At 41.9% G+C, this 16,396-nt stretch overlaps 1 protein-coding gene across 2 annotated transcripts in view; it reads left to right on the forward strand.

The window, feature by feature from the left end:
- Positions 1 to 16,396, forward strand: part of LOC117511416 (guanine nucleotide exchange factor VAV3-like) — a 397,959-nt gene that overhangs the window by 237,548 nt on the left and 144,015 nt on the right. For both annotated transcript variants that reach the window (XM_034171445.1, XM_034171451.1), the window contains exons 15-16: positions 3,574 to 3,683; positions 12,761 to 12,862. In XM_034171445.1, the coding sequence (XP_034027336.1) occupies positions 3,574 to 3,683; positions 12,761 to 12,862 (212 nt within the window). The remainder of the gene's footprint in view (positions 1 to 3,573; positions 3,684 to 12,760; positions 12,863 to 16,396) is intronic.

The following is a 16,396-nucleotide window of genomic DNA, read 5'->3' on the forward strand; positions in this document are numbered from 1 at the left end:
TAACAGCACAGTAATAGTACAGAAAATTATGATTTATGGTGATAGTCTCTTGAAAACATTAATCATGCCCACATTGATTTCTATTTATGTCTAGTTGTCAGAACCTAACCAAGATGGCGGCGCTCTGGCAACAGCCAGCACATGAGTGGATCCACCATCTTGTGAGTAAATAGAAATCGATGGTGCCAAACTATGTGTTGTATGGGTTGGTCCCTCCCCCACTTACACAAGTCCATCAGAAATAGAACAGCTACTGTCCCAGTCGTGGCATCAAAACGGTTGGAGACCCCTGCTATAGCAGATATGCATGTGTGATTCACTGTAAATTGTAACTTGCCTGAAAAAAAAGTGCTGCATAAAAATCCAGAATGATCAGATGGGTTGTTGTCATTTTTCACAGCTGAAATCCGCTTTTCTGTTTGAATGAAGTGGGAATGTGTATTCACAAAGCACTTGATCAGTTAATACACATCCCTTCACTTCTGACATCACGACAAAATATCCTTTATGCTGCTGTCTTCTGCCCAGAAGATGATATGCATTTAAATACAATCAAATAAACATATATAAAGTCACTTTAAAACACATCTTAAGCCAATCGGATGGACATACAGTAATAATAAATTATTTGGTACATACTTGGTCCAACACATTCTACACTGTTACATTCATTTAGTGGCACAATGCAGAAACTGTGTCAGAGCAGAACAGTCCACCTTCTTCCAGATGGTGTTATCATTACACTAAGTGGCAAGGCGTGAAAAATATTGCCAATCATTATGAGCAGTGATGCTTCACTGTGCCAGAAAACAGTGATTTGGGCAATAATGATGTAAATAGCAGCCTTAAGTACGCTGAGACCCATATGGGCTGATGTTGGGTTTCTTTATTGAGGTTTTTGATGTCAGTGACATTCTTCACTGACTGATGGAGGTAATACAGGTTTTTTTCTGGATGCATCTGTCATGTAGGAATGTGCAACATGACAGTGGCTGTCCAAAGGAAGCAGCAGTAAGAATGCTAAGAGAGTCTCAACAATCACATTTACATGCAAGGCATCAACAAGTAGCTTTAAAGGTGAATCATATTTAAAGTGATGGACAGCACTGTTGTCTGTACTCATGAAGATGAAGCCCTTTTTTGTGGCCTGAACCTTTGGTAATGGCAAGCTGACAACAACCATACTGAAATACCAGGGACTCTTTTCTGGTTCCTCCACATGCATGATTTTGTAGAAGTGAGGTTAGACCACAGGCTTACAGGAACCTTGGCTAAAAGCTGTCAAATACAATTTTCTATGACTCCACATTTGCTGTTAGCAGCTAGTACATGTGTCGGGTTAATTACAGTTTCCATGTAACATTGCTTAAAATAAAAAGGCAATACATCTCTTTAGTTTGTTTTTATTCACTGGGTCAAATTTTGGGTCGGTCAAAGGTTGACATACATCAAGTTGATTGAATCATTAGGGTGAAAGAATCCAGATAATAATAAAAAAATAAAATTACTAATTTCTACAGGCATCTGATTGGCTAATGGGCATAATTCAGGTTTCGCTGGAGCATCTAGCATTCAGAGTTAATTGTATTATCACATTATTCAGGAATTACCTTCCGACTGTCATAGATGTCAGAGTTGATGTGTACAATACCATATTGATAGAAGCACTGCTGCGATAGGCTCTGGTCACCCTGTGACCCTCAGTTGAAGTAATCGGGTATAGAAAATGGATGGATAGGTACGGATAGAGGTGGCCCCTTTTCAATAGGTTAGCACACAGTGTGTTGACACATAGTGCAGTGAGCCTTGTCACTCACCCTGATGAAGACGTTCTACACACAACACCTCTTCAGGCTCCTCTTCTCACTTTGAGCTCCTCTAACTCTGTAGCATGTTAGCCACCTACAAGAGGTAGGGGCTTATGGTACTTTCCTCCTACAGACAAGGAGCAGAACATATTTGCAGCTTGTAGTCATGCTCCGGTGGGTGGCTGCCAGTGTTGGGCACAGCTAACCAAAAAGTTAGCCTTGATAACCGCTAATCCGATAACTGAAAGGTTAAGTTTTATAATGCTGAACCGATAAACCGCTAAAAAATATAGCTAACATATACAGCTAACCACTAACTTTTAGTACTGACTTGGTACACTGTCGGCTACTGATAAGCCAGTTTCAAGTTTAAGCACCACCGAGGTTTCTGAGTAAAATCACAGGTGATTACAAAGCCCAAACGAACAACAAGCCAGAGCTTTTGTCTTTATGCGCACTGCTGCCGCCTTGTAAAGTTTTAGCTTTCATTGCTACAATGATTAGCCCCACGTCTAATTCTCCATTTTTTGTAGAAGTGTTACAGCGCTACATACAGGCCTGGCATATGTACTACAGCATTTTCACGCGGTTTCATTGGATCTGTGAAAACGGAGATATTTCTTGAATGGAACACTTTTTGAAAATTACAAACAAAAAGATTGCATAGGAGAAGTTCAGTTTCAGTGTAGACAAGACCTGAAAAACATGGGATGAAATTCAATTAAAATAATAAATGAGGAGTTATTTTCTAGGGGGTGCTATGACAAAACCAGGGGGAGCTCTATCGCCCCCTGGTGACACCCATGTCTCCAAATCATTCCTGGAGCTGTACAGACTTTACATTATTCAGTATGGAGGCTGAAATTAACAACCAGTGATGAAGAAATGTCAGCTTGAATAGTTGAACAGCAGGCCAGGATCACATCTAAGAAGCTGTACAGTCTGCTATGAAAATTTGTTTGGATTTGTTGGTTGAATATTGAAATCCAGAGATGGACAGATTCATATATGCTTCAGGACACCCGGCTAAGCAGTACCTTGGATAATGTGAGTGGATACGTTGTAACTTTGTGTTATAAATTTAGTATTTTAAAATCTGTGACAAACTAAAAAAATAAATAAAAATACTAACAAAAAGGCAGGCAAACCTTTTCTTTTACAAGTTTGTATCTTCACGGTGTCTTGGCAGAGCAGAAATCTGGGCATCCAGTGGGAATGCTGCTTTGCTTTTCTTTTTTTGATTTAAGGGAAATGATGCACTGTTGCACCCTCCTGACAGCCCTTTGAGTTTGGTGTGTTTTAAGCCCTCGCAGTGCAAAATACCAAAAGTTCAAAACAACTGAACCACAGCACGGAGCCATAAAGAGTGCTGCATTTGTTTAGTGGTGCTATCTAAAAGCACACGTAGCTGCATTCTACCAGAGTAATACATATTTAGGCTGAGATGGATGAGAACTGGCCCGCTACCTTGCCGGGTCTGTGCCGGCCTCCTGATGGCCAGCAGTCACATGGCACAGCTTCCTCACGCTCTTTCCCTCTTCTCCTTCATGTTTTGTCTCTGTCTGTTAGTTCTGCTGCCCTCCATCCCTTCAGCATTTGTTTGCGCTCCCTGCGTCACCCCTCTTTCATTTTGCATTGCTTTGTCTCCATCTGTCTCTCTGCACTCTGTCGCGCTCACCTCCCTCCTGCATCATTTGTCATTCACTCAAACACACAGTATTTATTCAGCATTCTTGTATTTTGTGTCTTTCTTTTCCTCTTGCAGTGGTCCTACGGATTCTACCTCACTCACAATCAGGGCCAAAGCGGCTTTGAATTCTTCTTCAAGACCAAAGAGCTGAAAAAGAAGTGGCTGGAGCAGTTTGGCATGGCCATGTGAGTGTTTATGTGTGACAGCATGATAAGAGTCTGTCACAGCAGTCACTCACACAGACTGTTTGTCCTGTTCTTCAGGTTGGGTCACATGATGCTTTATGAGAGGCACAAGCTTTCAAAATTAAAAAGAAACTGAAAATGTGCAGGAGAAAGACATTGAGACAAAATGTTTGAGCTAATCAGAAACAGACCTGTTGAAATAAATTTGATCAGCCATAAATCTACAGTACATGAATTTGACAACAGGTCTTGTCTTGTTCTGTATCTCAATTTTGCAAGTATAGTAGTATAGTATAGTATTTTTCTAGGTAGCTTGAACTGTAGAAGACTAGGTCAGTGGGACATTTTGGTGGCTTTGAGATGTGCACGAAGGGGAATATACTGTACATACAGCTCTGAAGTGAGCAACCATGCCATAGCGCCACCCTAAAAGCTGAGTAAATCCCTTTTTGTGCAGTGTGGAGTCTACGAGCGCTCTGGGCATGAACCAAGTTGAAATATCAAAAGACGGGCTGCAGCATTCTGGACCAGCTGCAGCCGTGCAAGTGAGGCCTGGATAATACCAGCGTACAGTGCATTACAGTAATCCAGCCGAGTCATAACAAAAGCACGGATTAAAATCTCCAAGTGATGCCTTGAAAGTGAGGGCTTAATCTTAGCTAGCTGCCTCAAATGAAAGAAACTTGCCTTCACAACAGCACTGATTTGTTTATTAAGCCTAAAATCTTCATCCATTCTCACACCAAGGTTACAAACAGTAGATTTAATACATTGTGTCAATGGGCCAAGGTTTATTGAACCACAACTACCTGATTTACTTGGCCCGACCAGAAGAACGTCAGTTTTCTTTTCATTAAAGAGTAGGAAGTTTGCAGACATCCAGTCTTTAATGTTCTCAATACACTCTAAACGTTGATTGGCACCAAAAGCATTCTCACGCTTTAGGGGCACATAGATTTGACTGTCATCAGCATAAAGGTGAAATGACACCCCAAATCTACGAAAAACTGATCCCAGCAGAAGCAAATACAATGAAAAAAGAAGTGGCCCAAGAATGGACCCTTGTGGGACACCACATGACAGAGGAGCTGTGGAGGAAACAAAATCTCCAAGTCTTACACAAAAACTCCTATCTGTTAAGTAGGATCTGAACCATTCTAGAGCATAGCCCTGAATGCCGACCACATTCTTAAGGCGATCCAGGAGGATCTCATGATCCACTGTGTCGAACGCAGCGGTCAGATCCAACAACACCAAAACAACAGTGTGACCAGAATCAGTGGACACCAACATGTCATTAAAAACCCTCATCAAAGGTGACTCAGTACTATGAAAATTCTTAAAACCTGATTGAAAGACCTCAGGGATCTCATGCTTATCTAAAAAAGCTTTCAACTGATTAAAAACAATTTTCTCCAACACTTTTGACAAAAATGGTAATTTAGAAATAGGGCGAAAGTTGGATAGATCACTAGGATCAAGACCAGCCTTCTTTATCAACGGTTGAACAACTGCATGCTTCAGGCTAGCAGGCACTACCCCATTTATCAAGCTTCCATTAACACAGTGTAGGACAGAGGAAGCCGTTGTGGGAAACACTTCTTTAAACAGACGTGGAGGAACAGGATCATTGGGTGAGCCAGCAGGCTTCATCTGAGACACCACTTTTTCTAAACAGGAGAGTGTCACAGGCTCAAACTGATACAACATGGCTTTACAAGTGACAGAATCAAACACATCAACAGATGGAGGGCTAATAAGGGCCCTAGTTGACAGAACCTTGTTGATGAAAAAATTTAAGAAGTTTTCACATGCCACAGGTGAGGCTTCAATGCTCTCAGGCTGGGGAACATTAAGAGCCATATTCACCATGTTAAAAAGAACACGAGGGTTGTGTCTATTAGCTGTAACCATATCAGCAAAATACAGAGCCTTAGCAGATTTTACACATTTCTGATAGCTGGACCAACAGTCCTTTAACATTTGAAAGGAACTTTGCAGCTTATCCTTTTTCCATGTTCGCTCAGCTCTCCTGCACTCGCGTCTTGCAGCACGAGTAGATTCATTTAGCCAAGGCTCAGATCTGGGTTTGGGGCGGCTCATTTTAAATGGAGCCACACAATCGAGAATAGACTCACAGGTAGAGTCAAAGTGTAAGAAAAACTGTTCAACATCACAATCAAAGTAAGAATGGTCCCTAACCAACGGAGAATCATTAAAAGCCACAGAGAACTGGGCAGCAGTGGTTGAATTAATTACACGACAGCGGCACACAGGAGCGCACGGTTTGACAGTGTTACACAAATAAGGCACGATAAAAAGAACTGGTGCATGATCAGAAAACACAGCATCACAGACTTCTAAATTACACACGGAAATACCATAAGTTAAAACAAGGTCCAGTGTATGTCCGTGTACTTGTGTAGGTCCAGAAACACACTGCACAAAGTTAAAATAGTCAATAAGCTCCAAAAAGTCTTTGGCCATAGGATTATCAGCACAACATATATGAACATTAAAATCACCCACAATCAATATACGATCAAACTGAGGCATGATTTCGGCCAAGAAGTTAGAAGAGTCATTTAAGAAGTCTCTGTTGTATTTAGGTGGCCTGTAAACAACAGCACACAACACGGGAGGATCAGCAGCCAAAACAAATGCGTTTAGCTCAAAGTTTGATGCTGTAAATGTTGAAGCAAACTGTTTACACTTAAAACTTTCTCTGTAAACAGTTGCTACACCACCTCCTTGACCCAGAGCTCTCGGCGTAGAAAAATAAGTAAAGCAGGCAAAAGTTCAGAAAAGACGCTTGACTCACCAATACCAACCCAGGTCTCAGTTACGCAGAGGAAATCCAGTCCACGAGACAGGATAAAGTCCTTAATAACAAACGTTTTATTTGCCAGCGAACAAGCGTTTACCAGCGCTATCCTTGCTGGGGTCTCAGTGGTCACCTTCACACGAGCATTGCCGGTTTCGCGTGCTACCGGCCGTAGATTTTGGAAATTCACTCCGCACTGTTGGAGACGGGCAACAGGAAGGCACCGGATCCAAACTTTTCCAGCATCCAGCCCGGCCACTGGGACCAGGTAACTGATCGACTCTACACAGCGACCCGAGGTAAAAACACAGCTGCCAAATGTAGCAGGCAGTAAACCGGCAGTCTTACCTTGTTTAGTTGACTAAACTCACTTAGACGATTAATGTTTTAACATTAGTCATTGGACAGAGCGCTAATCTACAAGTTTACCCGTCAATATGAAACGGTGATTAGATGGCTAATGTTGGGCAGCTAACCGTAGATGGCTAAGTAACTTTAGTATACTTAAAGATTAGAACACTTCATGAAACCTGGCCCTGGCCCTTGCTTTGTGGAGTTTGCATGTTCTACCCATGCTTACGTGGGTTCCCTCCAGATGCACTGCCCCCCCCCCCCCCCCAAAAAAAAGCCAAAACATGTAGGATGGGTAAATTGGAAACTCTAAATTGACCCTTGGTGTGCGTGTGTGTTTGTGTGAATGTGTTTGTCTAAGTGTGGCCCTGTGATAGACTGGTGTCCTGTGCAGGGTGTACCCTGTCTTGCACCCTAAAATTGCTGGGATAAGCTCCAGCCACCCTCTGATCCTTGATTGGAGTAAGGGGGTACAGAAAATGAATAACTCACCTTATTTTTGAATCCATTACTCAAGTTTGATAAAAGTCCACACATTGCACTCCAAAGTCACTTCTTGTGTAGCACCATGACTGCAGCATAGCCCTTGTGAAATCAGCATAAACCAGGCTTAAACCCAGTGTAATCCATTTTTTCTGTATAGCATGGAGCCTCTGACTGCTCCAGGCATAAACTAAGTTGAATTTCTGTTGCCAAACTGACAGTTGACTCATGATGTGTATCATTATCATTGATGGGGTGTTAAGTTCTAACTGTCACTATGTTTAGCATATTTTGTATTATAGACACAAATGACATACATGTATCAAAAATGTTGCATGGGCTTTTAAACACTCAAGATCACAAGTTCCATAAAACTGATCATTTTCCTACTTGTTAGCATGGGGCCAGATATATATAGGGCTAGAGATGACTTAAGCCCCTCTCACACAGACAGCATGTATAAGTTGTCACCTAACTATCCACGATCCACCACAGCTTGCCACAAACACATCTCACACACAGTCTGCGTAAGAAGCTGGAAAGCACCAGGTTGTTCAGAACCTCCAAATCTTGATGAAATGACAAAAAACAGAGACAATGTTTATAAAACACTGGCCAGGAAGTGGCAGGCAATGCTACGGTTTTACATGCTGCATTAAGCACCACCAAATGTCAGGCAAACGCAGCGCTCACCCGTCATGCAGATACGCGGTCACACGGGTAGAGCACACTTGCAGTCATCACTAACATACCACACACATGCCTTCTGTGTGAGAGAGGAACTTAGCAGCCACTCTTCATCAACATGTTTTGCACATTAGGTTGCTTTCCTCCTCAAAACTGTAGTCACTTTTTTTTATTATTATTAATAAAACATAGTTGGGTATTTGTTTTATTTGATTAAAGCATTGCTGTCTTTGTAAGTAAATGTTTTTTGCGTCACCATGTCCAAAATGTCAGGAGCTATATTCTAAGAGTTTCACAATTCAGCATTGATAGTATAGTTTATAGCCAGATGATAGTCTGATAGGAAAAAGAACTCCAAGATAAAAGCTCTCGTGTGGGTCTGTAGTCTACAGTAGAGGAACTGCATCAACCGGTCCACAAGCTGAACCTGAACCAAAATCCACTACACAGATGAACTTGTGGCTAGAGTGACATGTAGAACAGAAATATTGTTCCACAGGTAATCCACCAACCGTCTCGCTTCTCAATGTATGAACACATACAGGGGAAGATGTTAATGGTTTAACTACAGCAGCACATTTAACCAATTTAAAAGACTAAATAAAAACAAAGGGAAAGCGTCTGTGCAACATGAAGGTTGGTGAGAATTTGAAAAATGTGCTAAGCACATGCTTGAGATCTGCGTTTGATCTAGAGTTAGGTATGACTCAGTTGCCTAAATTGTGAAATAAAGTTGTAATTTAATTCAAGCAGAGATGCTTTATTCAATAAATCCAAGCCTTGCACGAGTTTTTGTTATGACAGTTGCACAGAGAATCGTGTGCCATGAGTTGCATTCACCAGAAAGATCCAAAACCAGTCAGTCTGGAGGTGCTTCAGTCAGAATTGAAATCACTGCTAATGTTTTAAGTTAACTGCAAGCGACAGCAGCAATAGTTAGTTCAGATCAGCAGCACTCTGAAGCACTCACTGCCTCCCTCTCAGTGGAGTTCATCCTGTTTTCCTCAGGAATCACTGTTAATTCAGTTTGACTGTTGAAATTGGAGAAATAGCACCAGTGTGTATTTGCCAAAAGGTTTATGGATTGTCACCAATTAGTGACTGTAAAACTGGAAATCACACACACACACACACAAACACACACATCTTCAACTGCTTAGTCCAATTAAGGGTCGCGGAAAACTGGAAATCATTAAATAATTTAATAAGATGTGTCTTAAAATAGCAGTTTTCTGCAGGCCCGTCTGCTGATGCACAGCTGTGTCCTAAGGGGTGAGGAATGTGCACGTATTCTCTTCAAGTAGTCCTCACTTGTCTTTTTCTGAAATCCCACTTTAGAGAACCCTGCTAGTACAACCCCAATTGCAATGAAGTTGGGACATTGTGTAAAATGTAAATAAAAACAGAATACAATGATTTGCAAATCGTCTTCAACCTATATTCAATTGAATACATCACAAAGACAAGATATTTAATGTTCAAATTGATAAACTTTATTGTTTTAGTGCAAATATTTGCTCATTTTGAAATGGATGCCTGCATCACGTTTCAAAAAAGCTGAGATAGTGGTATGTTTACCACTGTGTTACATCACCTTTCCTTCTAACAACACTCAATAAGCGTTTGGGAACTGAGGACAGTAATTGTTGAAGCTTTGTTGATGGAATTCTTTCCCATTCTTGCTTGATGTACCATTTCAGTTGTTCAACAGTCCAGGGTCTCCGTTGTTGTATTTGTATTTTGCACTTCATAATGCGCTACACATTTTCAATGGGTGACAGGTCTGGACTGCAGGTAGGTCAGTCTAGTACCCGCATTCTTTTACTATGAAGCCACGGTGTTGTAACACGTGCAGAATGTGGCTTGGCACTGTCTTGCTGAAATAAGCAGGGACGACCCTGAAAAAGACGTTACTTGGATGACAGCATGTGTTGCTCCAAAACCTGGATGTACCTTTCAGCACTGATGGTGCCTTCACAGATGTGTACATTGCCCATGCCATGGGCACTAACACACCCCCATACCATCACAGATGCTGGCTTTTGAACTTTGCGCTGGTGACAATCTGGATGGTCTTTTTCCTCTTTTGTCCGAAGGACACGACATCCATGATTTCCAAAAACAATTTGAAATGTGGACTCATCAGACCACAGCACACTTTTCTACTTTGCATCTGTCCATTTCAAATGAGCTTGGGCCCAGAGAAGGCAGTGGGGTTTCTGGATATTGTTGATGTATGGCTTTCATGGTAGAGTTTTAACTTGCACTTGTAGATGTAGCGATGAACTATGTTAGCTCACAATGGTTTTCTGAAGTGTCCCTGAGCCCACGCGGTAAGATCCTTTACACAATGATGTCGGTTTTTAATGCAGTGCCATCTGATGGATTGAAGGTCACGGCCATTCAGTGTTGGTTTTCAGCCTTGCCACTTACTGTACATGTAGAATGTTCTCCAGATTCTCTGAATCTTTTGATTATATTATGGACTGTAGATGATGGAATTCCTAAATTCCTTGCAATTGAACGCTGAGAAACATTGTTCTTAAACTGTTGGACTGTTTTTTTCATGCAGTTGTTTACAAAGTGGTGATCCTCTCCCCATCTTTGCTTGTGAACGGCTGACGCTTTTGGGGGTGCTCCTTTTATACCCAATCATGACACTCACCTGTTTTCAATTGACCTGTTCACCTGTGGAATGTTCCAAACAGGTGTTCTGTGAGCATTCATCAACTTTCCCAGTCTTTTGTTGCCACTGTCCCAGCTTTTTTTTTAAATGTGTTGCAGGTATCCATTTCAAAATGAGCAAATATTTGCACAAAAACAATAAAGTTTATCAGTTTGAACATTAAATATCTTGTCTTTGTGGTGTATTCAGCTGAATATAGGTTGAATAGGATTTGCAAATCATTGTATTCTGTTGCTATTTACATTTCACACAATGTCCCAACTTAATTGGAATTGGGGTTGTCGCCACAGAAAAGATTGGCTGCACTTAGATGCAAAAAATATTTTTGGTTTGAAATTGATGTTTTAATTATAGTTCTGTAAAAAAAAAGTAACAAAAAAAAAAGGTTAAAAAAGGTATAATTGGCCATTTTATCTATGTTTGATTTTGCCTTCATAATTTAGCTTTAAAACTGTTTACTTTGTCTTGTTTGGTGTCATTTTTCAGCACAACCTCATCTGTGTGACTGTGTTTTTCTTTTATTCTGACATACTGTATTAACACAATGAAATTCACACAAAAACATAAAATCCGAATAGGAAAAAGTTTTTTTTTTTCTGCGAAAACCACAAAAATGTTTAACAAACCATTTTTATAACTTTGAATGCACATATAAATTATAAATTTCAAAAACATATGTACAAATGTAGCAAACAACAAATGTACATGCAACTATGTACATTAAAATGCAGTAACTCCTTCAAGCATTTTTTTTGTACAACTATTTGCAAGTGCCACTCAGAAAAACAATTCCTGTCCAAAACAAGACCTCTCTGACTTGTATTGGACATGTCACAGGCCTGACACTTTGTCATTCCTCCTGTTGTCCAGCTGGAGGCAGCGTTAACACCTATAGGTTTGCTAAATCCAATTCTGTGGTCTTTTCTGGCTTTTTTTTCTCAACAGTACCCCCACGTGGGGATGTTGATCATTCCACCTGGGGTTGGTGGTTTTGATTGGTTTATGTCATGCCTTTTTCCAACAATGAAAATGCTTTTTCTCCCCCTCTGCCAGAAGTGACAAAAGAGTGACAAAAGAGGAAGATGTTCACGCACACGCTGAATGCAATGCCTCCACAACAAAATATGTGGGTCATGATCATTTTTATTTGGGTTACTTGATCAGTACTTGAAGTGTGGCATTACAGTTTTTCATGCTGTGTTTGTCCTTGCCATTTAGACGCCTCTTCTTTTAAGACCCTGATTGGTGCAATTTATGTTGCTCGGTACATATTGAGTTTGCAATTGCTGATAAAATTATTATGGCCATCAACTAGATAAGCCTTAGAACTCAGAGAATGTGCTACTAGGAAGTAGGAAGAAGAAGTAAGAAGGTGCAGTTCTGTCATATTGAATGACACATGACTAATCTCACTTCAAAAACACAAGCGGCACAAATACTGAGGAAGTTATTTATTTTACAAATGATTTACAACATGCTGAACACTAATTTCCCAGATGTCATAGCACTCACAGTAATTGCTAGCTTAAATGAAGACAGTCCTGTGATGGCAACAATGGTTCTAGTGTTGACCTGTTATTTGCTTGGATCATTACAGTGCAACCTGGTCTCACGGCAAGTCGTGATTCAGCAGCACGAAATATACATTTATCTATTGGTTCGTGATATTGTGACGAAAAGCGTCTCATTTTCATTACGGCAGCACAGATTCATTCAAATTTATTCTGTGATGGCTGCACAAAATTAAAAGTGAAGTGGGGGTGAGGGGGTCAGGGTGGTTATGGTTAGGGTGGGGGAAGGAGTAGAATTAAGTTATGATTAAGCTTACGGTTGGGGGTGGGAGTAGGGTTAGTAGTAGTGAGTTAAAAAAAAGAAGCCCCGTCACGAAAATTTGACTCATTTCGTCACGGGAGCATGAAAAAAAAAATGTGAGAGACTGGGCTGTACAGTGATATTTCTGAGGCTTTTGAGTGCTGAAAACAACCAACTCATATTTTGTACAATTTTCTCACATCAAACGACAGCTGTATGTTTTTGTCTGTGTAGATCCAACATTCATCCTGAGAACTCCACGAACAACTTTCACGAGTTTCGGATGAACACATTTGAAAGGATAACGTCCTGCAACTCCTGCCACATGCTCCTGAGGTAAGACGTTAATTATTATTCACATGTGCTAGAAGCAGTGCACAGAGCTGTTCAAGGTTGTCATTAAACATAAAGACTGAGGACGAGACAGTGTCCCTTTGCCTTCAAACAACCATCAAGACTCTTTGTAACGACTACTCTTTTTGTTAGTTTCCAGTGTCCCCTGACAGTCTATTCATCACTTTCTCTTCACTTCTCTCTTCTCCCGCACAGGCACCTTAGTTATACAAAGTTTCTTTTCAAATCACTGAATAGTAGCAACACGCAGAGTTCAGCGGCTCATGGTCATTCTCTCAGTGGGTCTGACTGTTTTCGTCGAGCGAGGTTGGTGAAAAAAATTTCTGTCACATTGAAGTATTTCTTCAAGGCAATGAATGTGGATAAATGGTTCCTGCTGGATACACAGTCTCAGGTGCTAAGTGGTCCAACTTCATATCAAGACCAAATATAAGAAAATTTGGGTGGTTGAGAACGTTTCAACAGGTATCTGAAGTACAGTTTATACTCATCCATTGGTGTTCGGGTCAAGGTTTTTTAAGTTTCATTGTGTCTGTCTGTGTTCATACACACATATAGTAGCACACTGCTGACATGGCAGTTAAATACAATATAATGTCAGCATGTCTTGGACCTCCTTGAAGGCTTTCTTGCTAAAAACTGTAATTCTGGGTGCAACAATCATTTCCACATAAATTCAGCATTATTTCATAGTAAAAGATGGGAGCGATCAGAGTGCCACAGCAGCATGTCTGAATCTGACGTGCTGCTGAGCATGCGTCATTTGGGAGCGTCAGCAGCGATTCACCAATTATTGCCTCGTTTCTGCTTAAAACTGCCATGTTTCTGATTAAAACTGACTTTAGAATGATTTAAGAAGTTTTACCTTGTCATCTTGTTATATGGCTGGGGGGGCCTGGCTGCCGGTTTGTTTCTGTCTTTTGGTTTTCCTCCCAGGTGGCGTGTGTTTGGGACTGAGTGGCTGTGTTGCTGAGGCTGTCAGGACCTCACCCTGATCACCTGCGACTCGTCAGGACTCACAGCTGTGGTGCATCTGGATGGATTGGAACATGTTGGCATTTAAGACTGGAGTGCACAGTGTGTATTTGCCAGAGACTCGACCTTGTGACCAGACGGGTGAGATCGTCGTCTCGGGAGCCATCTCATCAGCAGCGGATGCTGAGAACGTCCAGGTTTGATGCACAGTCTGTGAAAGAGGAGGGGGTGAGGTTTCACGCTCGTCAGCACACTTCCTGAGGTACGTTAGATTTTGTGACTAACAGTTATACAGTCAGTAAATGTGGTGTCCCTCACACCTTATTGTATTGAGCTGTTTGTTAGTCATGTATCAGCTTCCACTGCAGTGGAGTTTTGTGAACTGGATGTTCCATGCCTGCAGGTTGGGAAGCTGATCAGTAATCAAGCCAGGAAGTGTTTGCTGTTTGTACACCTTTAAGTGTTCTCTCTGTGTGTAGAGTGTGGACTCACATAATGGTTCCTTCTTTCACAGACTCGGTTGTTGCGGCCACCTGGGGGGTGTCGGCGGGGTCCTTGGGTCCGAAACAGCTTCTGGCTCCGGACCGTTAGCGCTGCTGGGAGCGCACCACGCCAGGCCGCACCTTTTTGTTATTATATTATCACTGTTATGTATTAAATTCAGTTAGCCTTTGTACCGTGCTCTGCTTATTTCATACTGGGTCCTTCAAACGCTGGTCGGTTCTCCGAGCTGCGTCCGACACATAACACATCTGATGGTTAATAATCACATTATTCCCTTTGATTGCTTTGGGCGTCTGAGCCAGACACAGAGAGTCAGACTCAGACGTGCTGCTGTCCTGCTCTGATCGCTTCCCTGTCTTTTATTTTAAAATAATGCTGAATTTAGGGGCGGTGGGGGGGCAATTTTTAGGGGGGACCTTTCGGTCAGTGACACCGGTAATAACGGCTGTGGGTGTGCATGTCGATGATCAGATGTCCGTAATAATCCGATCACACATGCACTACAGTGATGCAATAGTCAGGAAACCCTGGTTTACGTGTTATCTGTCCATGGGTTGGCTGTCTTTCGACATCCAGCAGTGTGACATGGCAGGTCTATAACAGAGTGGTCCACAGCACTCGCCCTCCCCCCCTTGCCGGCATTGTGGTGTTTTGTGCTGTGTTCTTTTTATACTTTGTCTTTTTTTATTTTATTCTGTTGTGATTTTTTTTTGTTATGTGTTGTGTCTGCAGTCGACCTGCACTCTGGGTAGTCGACCTGGATTTGGGAGCTGGTGCACTCCGAATGTGTGAGAATCATTCAAGGGGCTTTGAAAACACATTCTGAGTATTCGTACAGTATTTGTACACGGCTCCAATTCTGGCTGTTTTCCCTATTCAGCTGATTCATACGGCATTCGCGCTCATTCATGCTCTTGTGTGACAGAGCCCTAAGAAAGGACATTGAAGCTACTTTTAAGATGGAACATCAAGTGGTGCTCGGCGAGGACTTAAGTACAATTAAACTTGACCTACAATCAGTGAAAATGCAGAATAGAATAGAATAGAATAGAATTTATTATTATCATTGTACATGACACCAGAAAAAAATACTGTGCATGACAATGAAATTAAAAACAATCTCTTAAAAGCACATTTAAAATAAATAAATAGAATAATAAATAACCCTAAAAATTCTACATAAAACCTAGTTAAAACGCTCAATCACAATCATAAAATGGCAGGACCAGCAGCATTCAGTGCACAAATTGCTCTTCCCACAAAGCTGACCAATGCTCCCCATCCATCCTGATGAAACTTGAGAGATGCTGCAAAGAGGAATGGGCAAAACTGCCTAAAAATAAGTGTGCCAAGCTTGTGGCATCATATTCAAGACTTGAGGCTGTAACTGCTGCCAAAGGTGCATCAACAAAGTATTGATCAAAAGGAGTGAATACTTATGTACATGTGATTTCTTAGTCCATCCATCCATCCATTTTTGTTGCGTTTCATCTGGGGTCTGGTCGTGGGGGCAGCAGCTCAAGCAAAGCCGCCCAGACTTCACGATCCACACACACCTCCCCCAGCTCCTCTGGGGGAACCCCGAGGTGTTCCCAAGCCAGCTGAGAGATGTAGTCCCTCCAGCATGGAGGAGCAGCGGCTTGACTCCAAGCTCCTCACCCTATCTCTAAGGGAGCGCCCAGCCACCCTGCAGAGGAAACTCATCTCGGCCGTTTGTACTCGCGATCTTGTTCTTTCGGTCATGAGCCAAATCTCATGGACACCAAATCTCATTGACATCTCAAGGACACTCCACCGACCTGAAGAGGGCAAGGCACCTTTTTCTGGTCGAGAACCATGGCCTCGGATTTGGAGGTGCTGATTTTCATCCCAGACGTTTCACACTCGGCTGCAAACCGCCCCAGTGCACCCTGAAGGTCCTGATTTGACGAAGCCAACAGAACCACATCATCCGCAAACAGCAGAGATGAGATTCTGTGGCTCCCAAACCAGACCCCCTCTACACCCTGGCTGCACCTAGAAATTCTGTCCATAATG

This window comes from Thalassophryne amazonica, chromosome 1, assembly GCF_902500255.1.
Source record: "Thalassophryne amazonica chromosome 1, fThaAma1.1, whole genome shotgun sequence".
NCBI lineage: Eukaryota > Metazoa > Chordata > Actinopteri > Batrachoidiformes > Batrachoididae > Thalassophryne > Thalassophryne amazonica.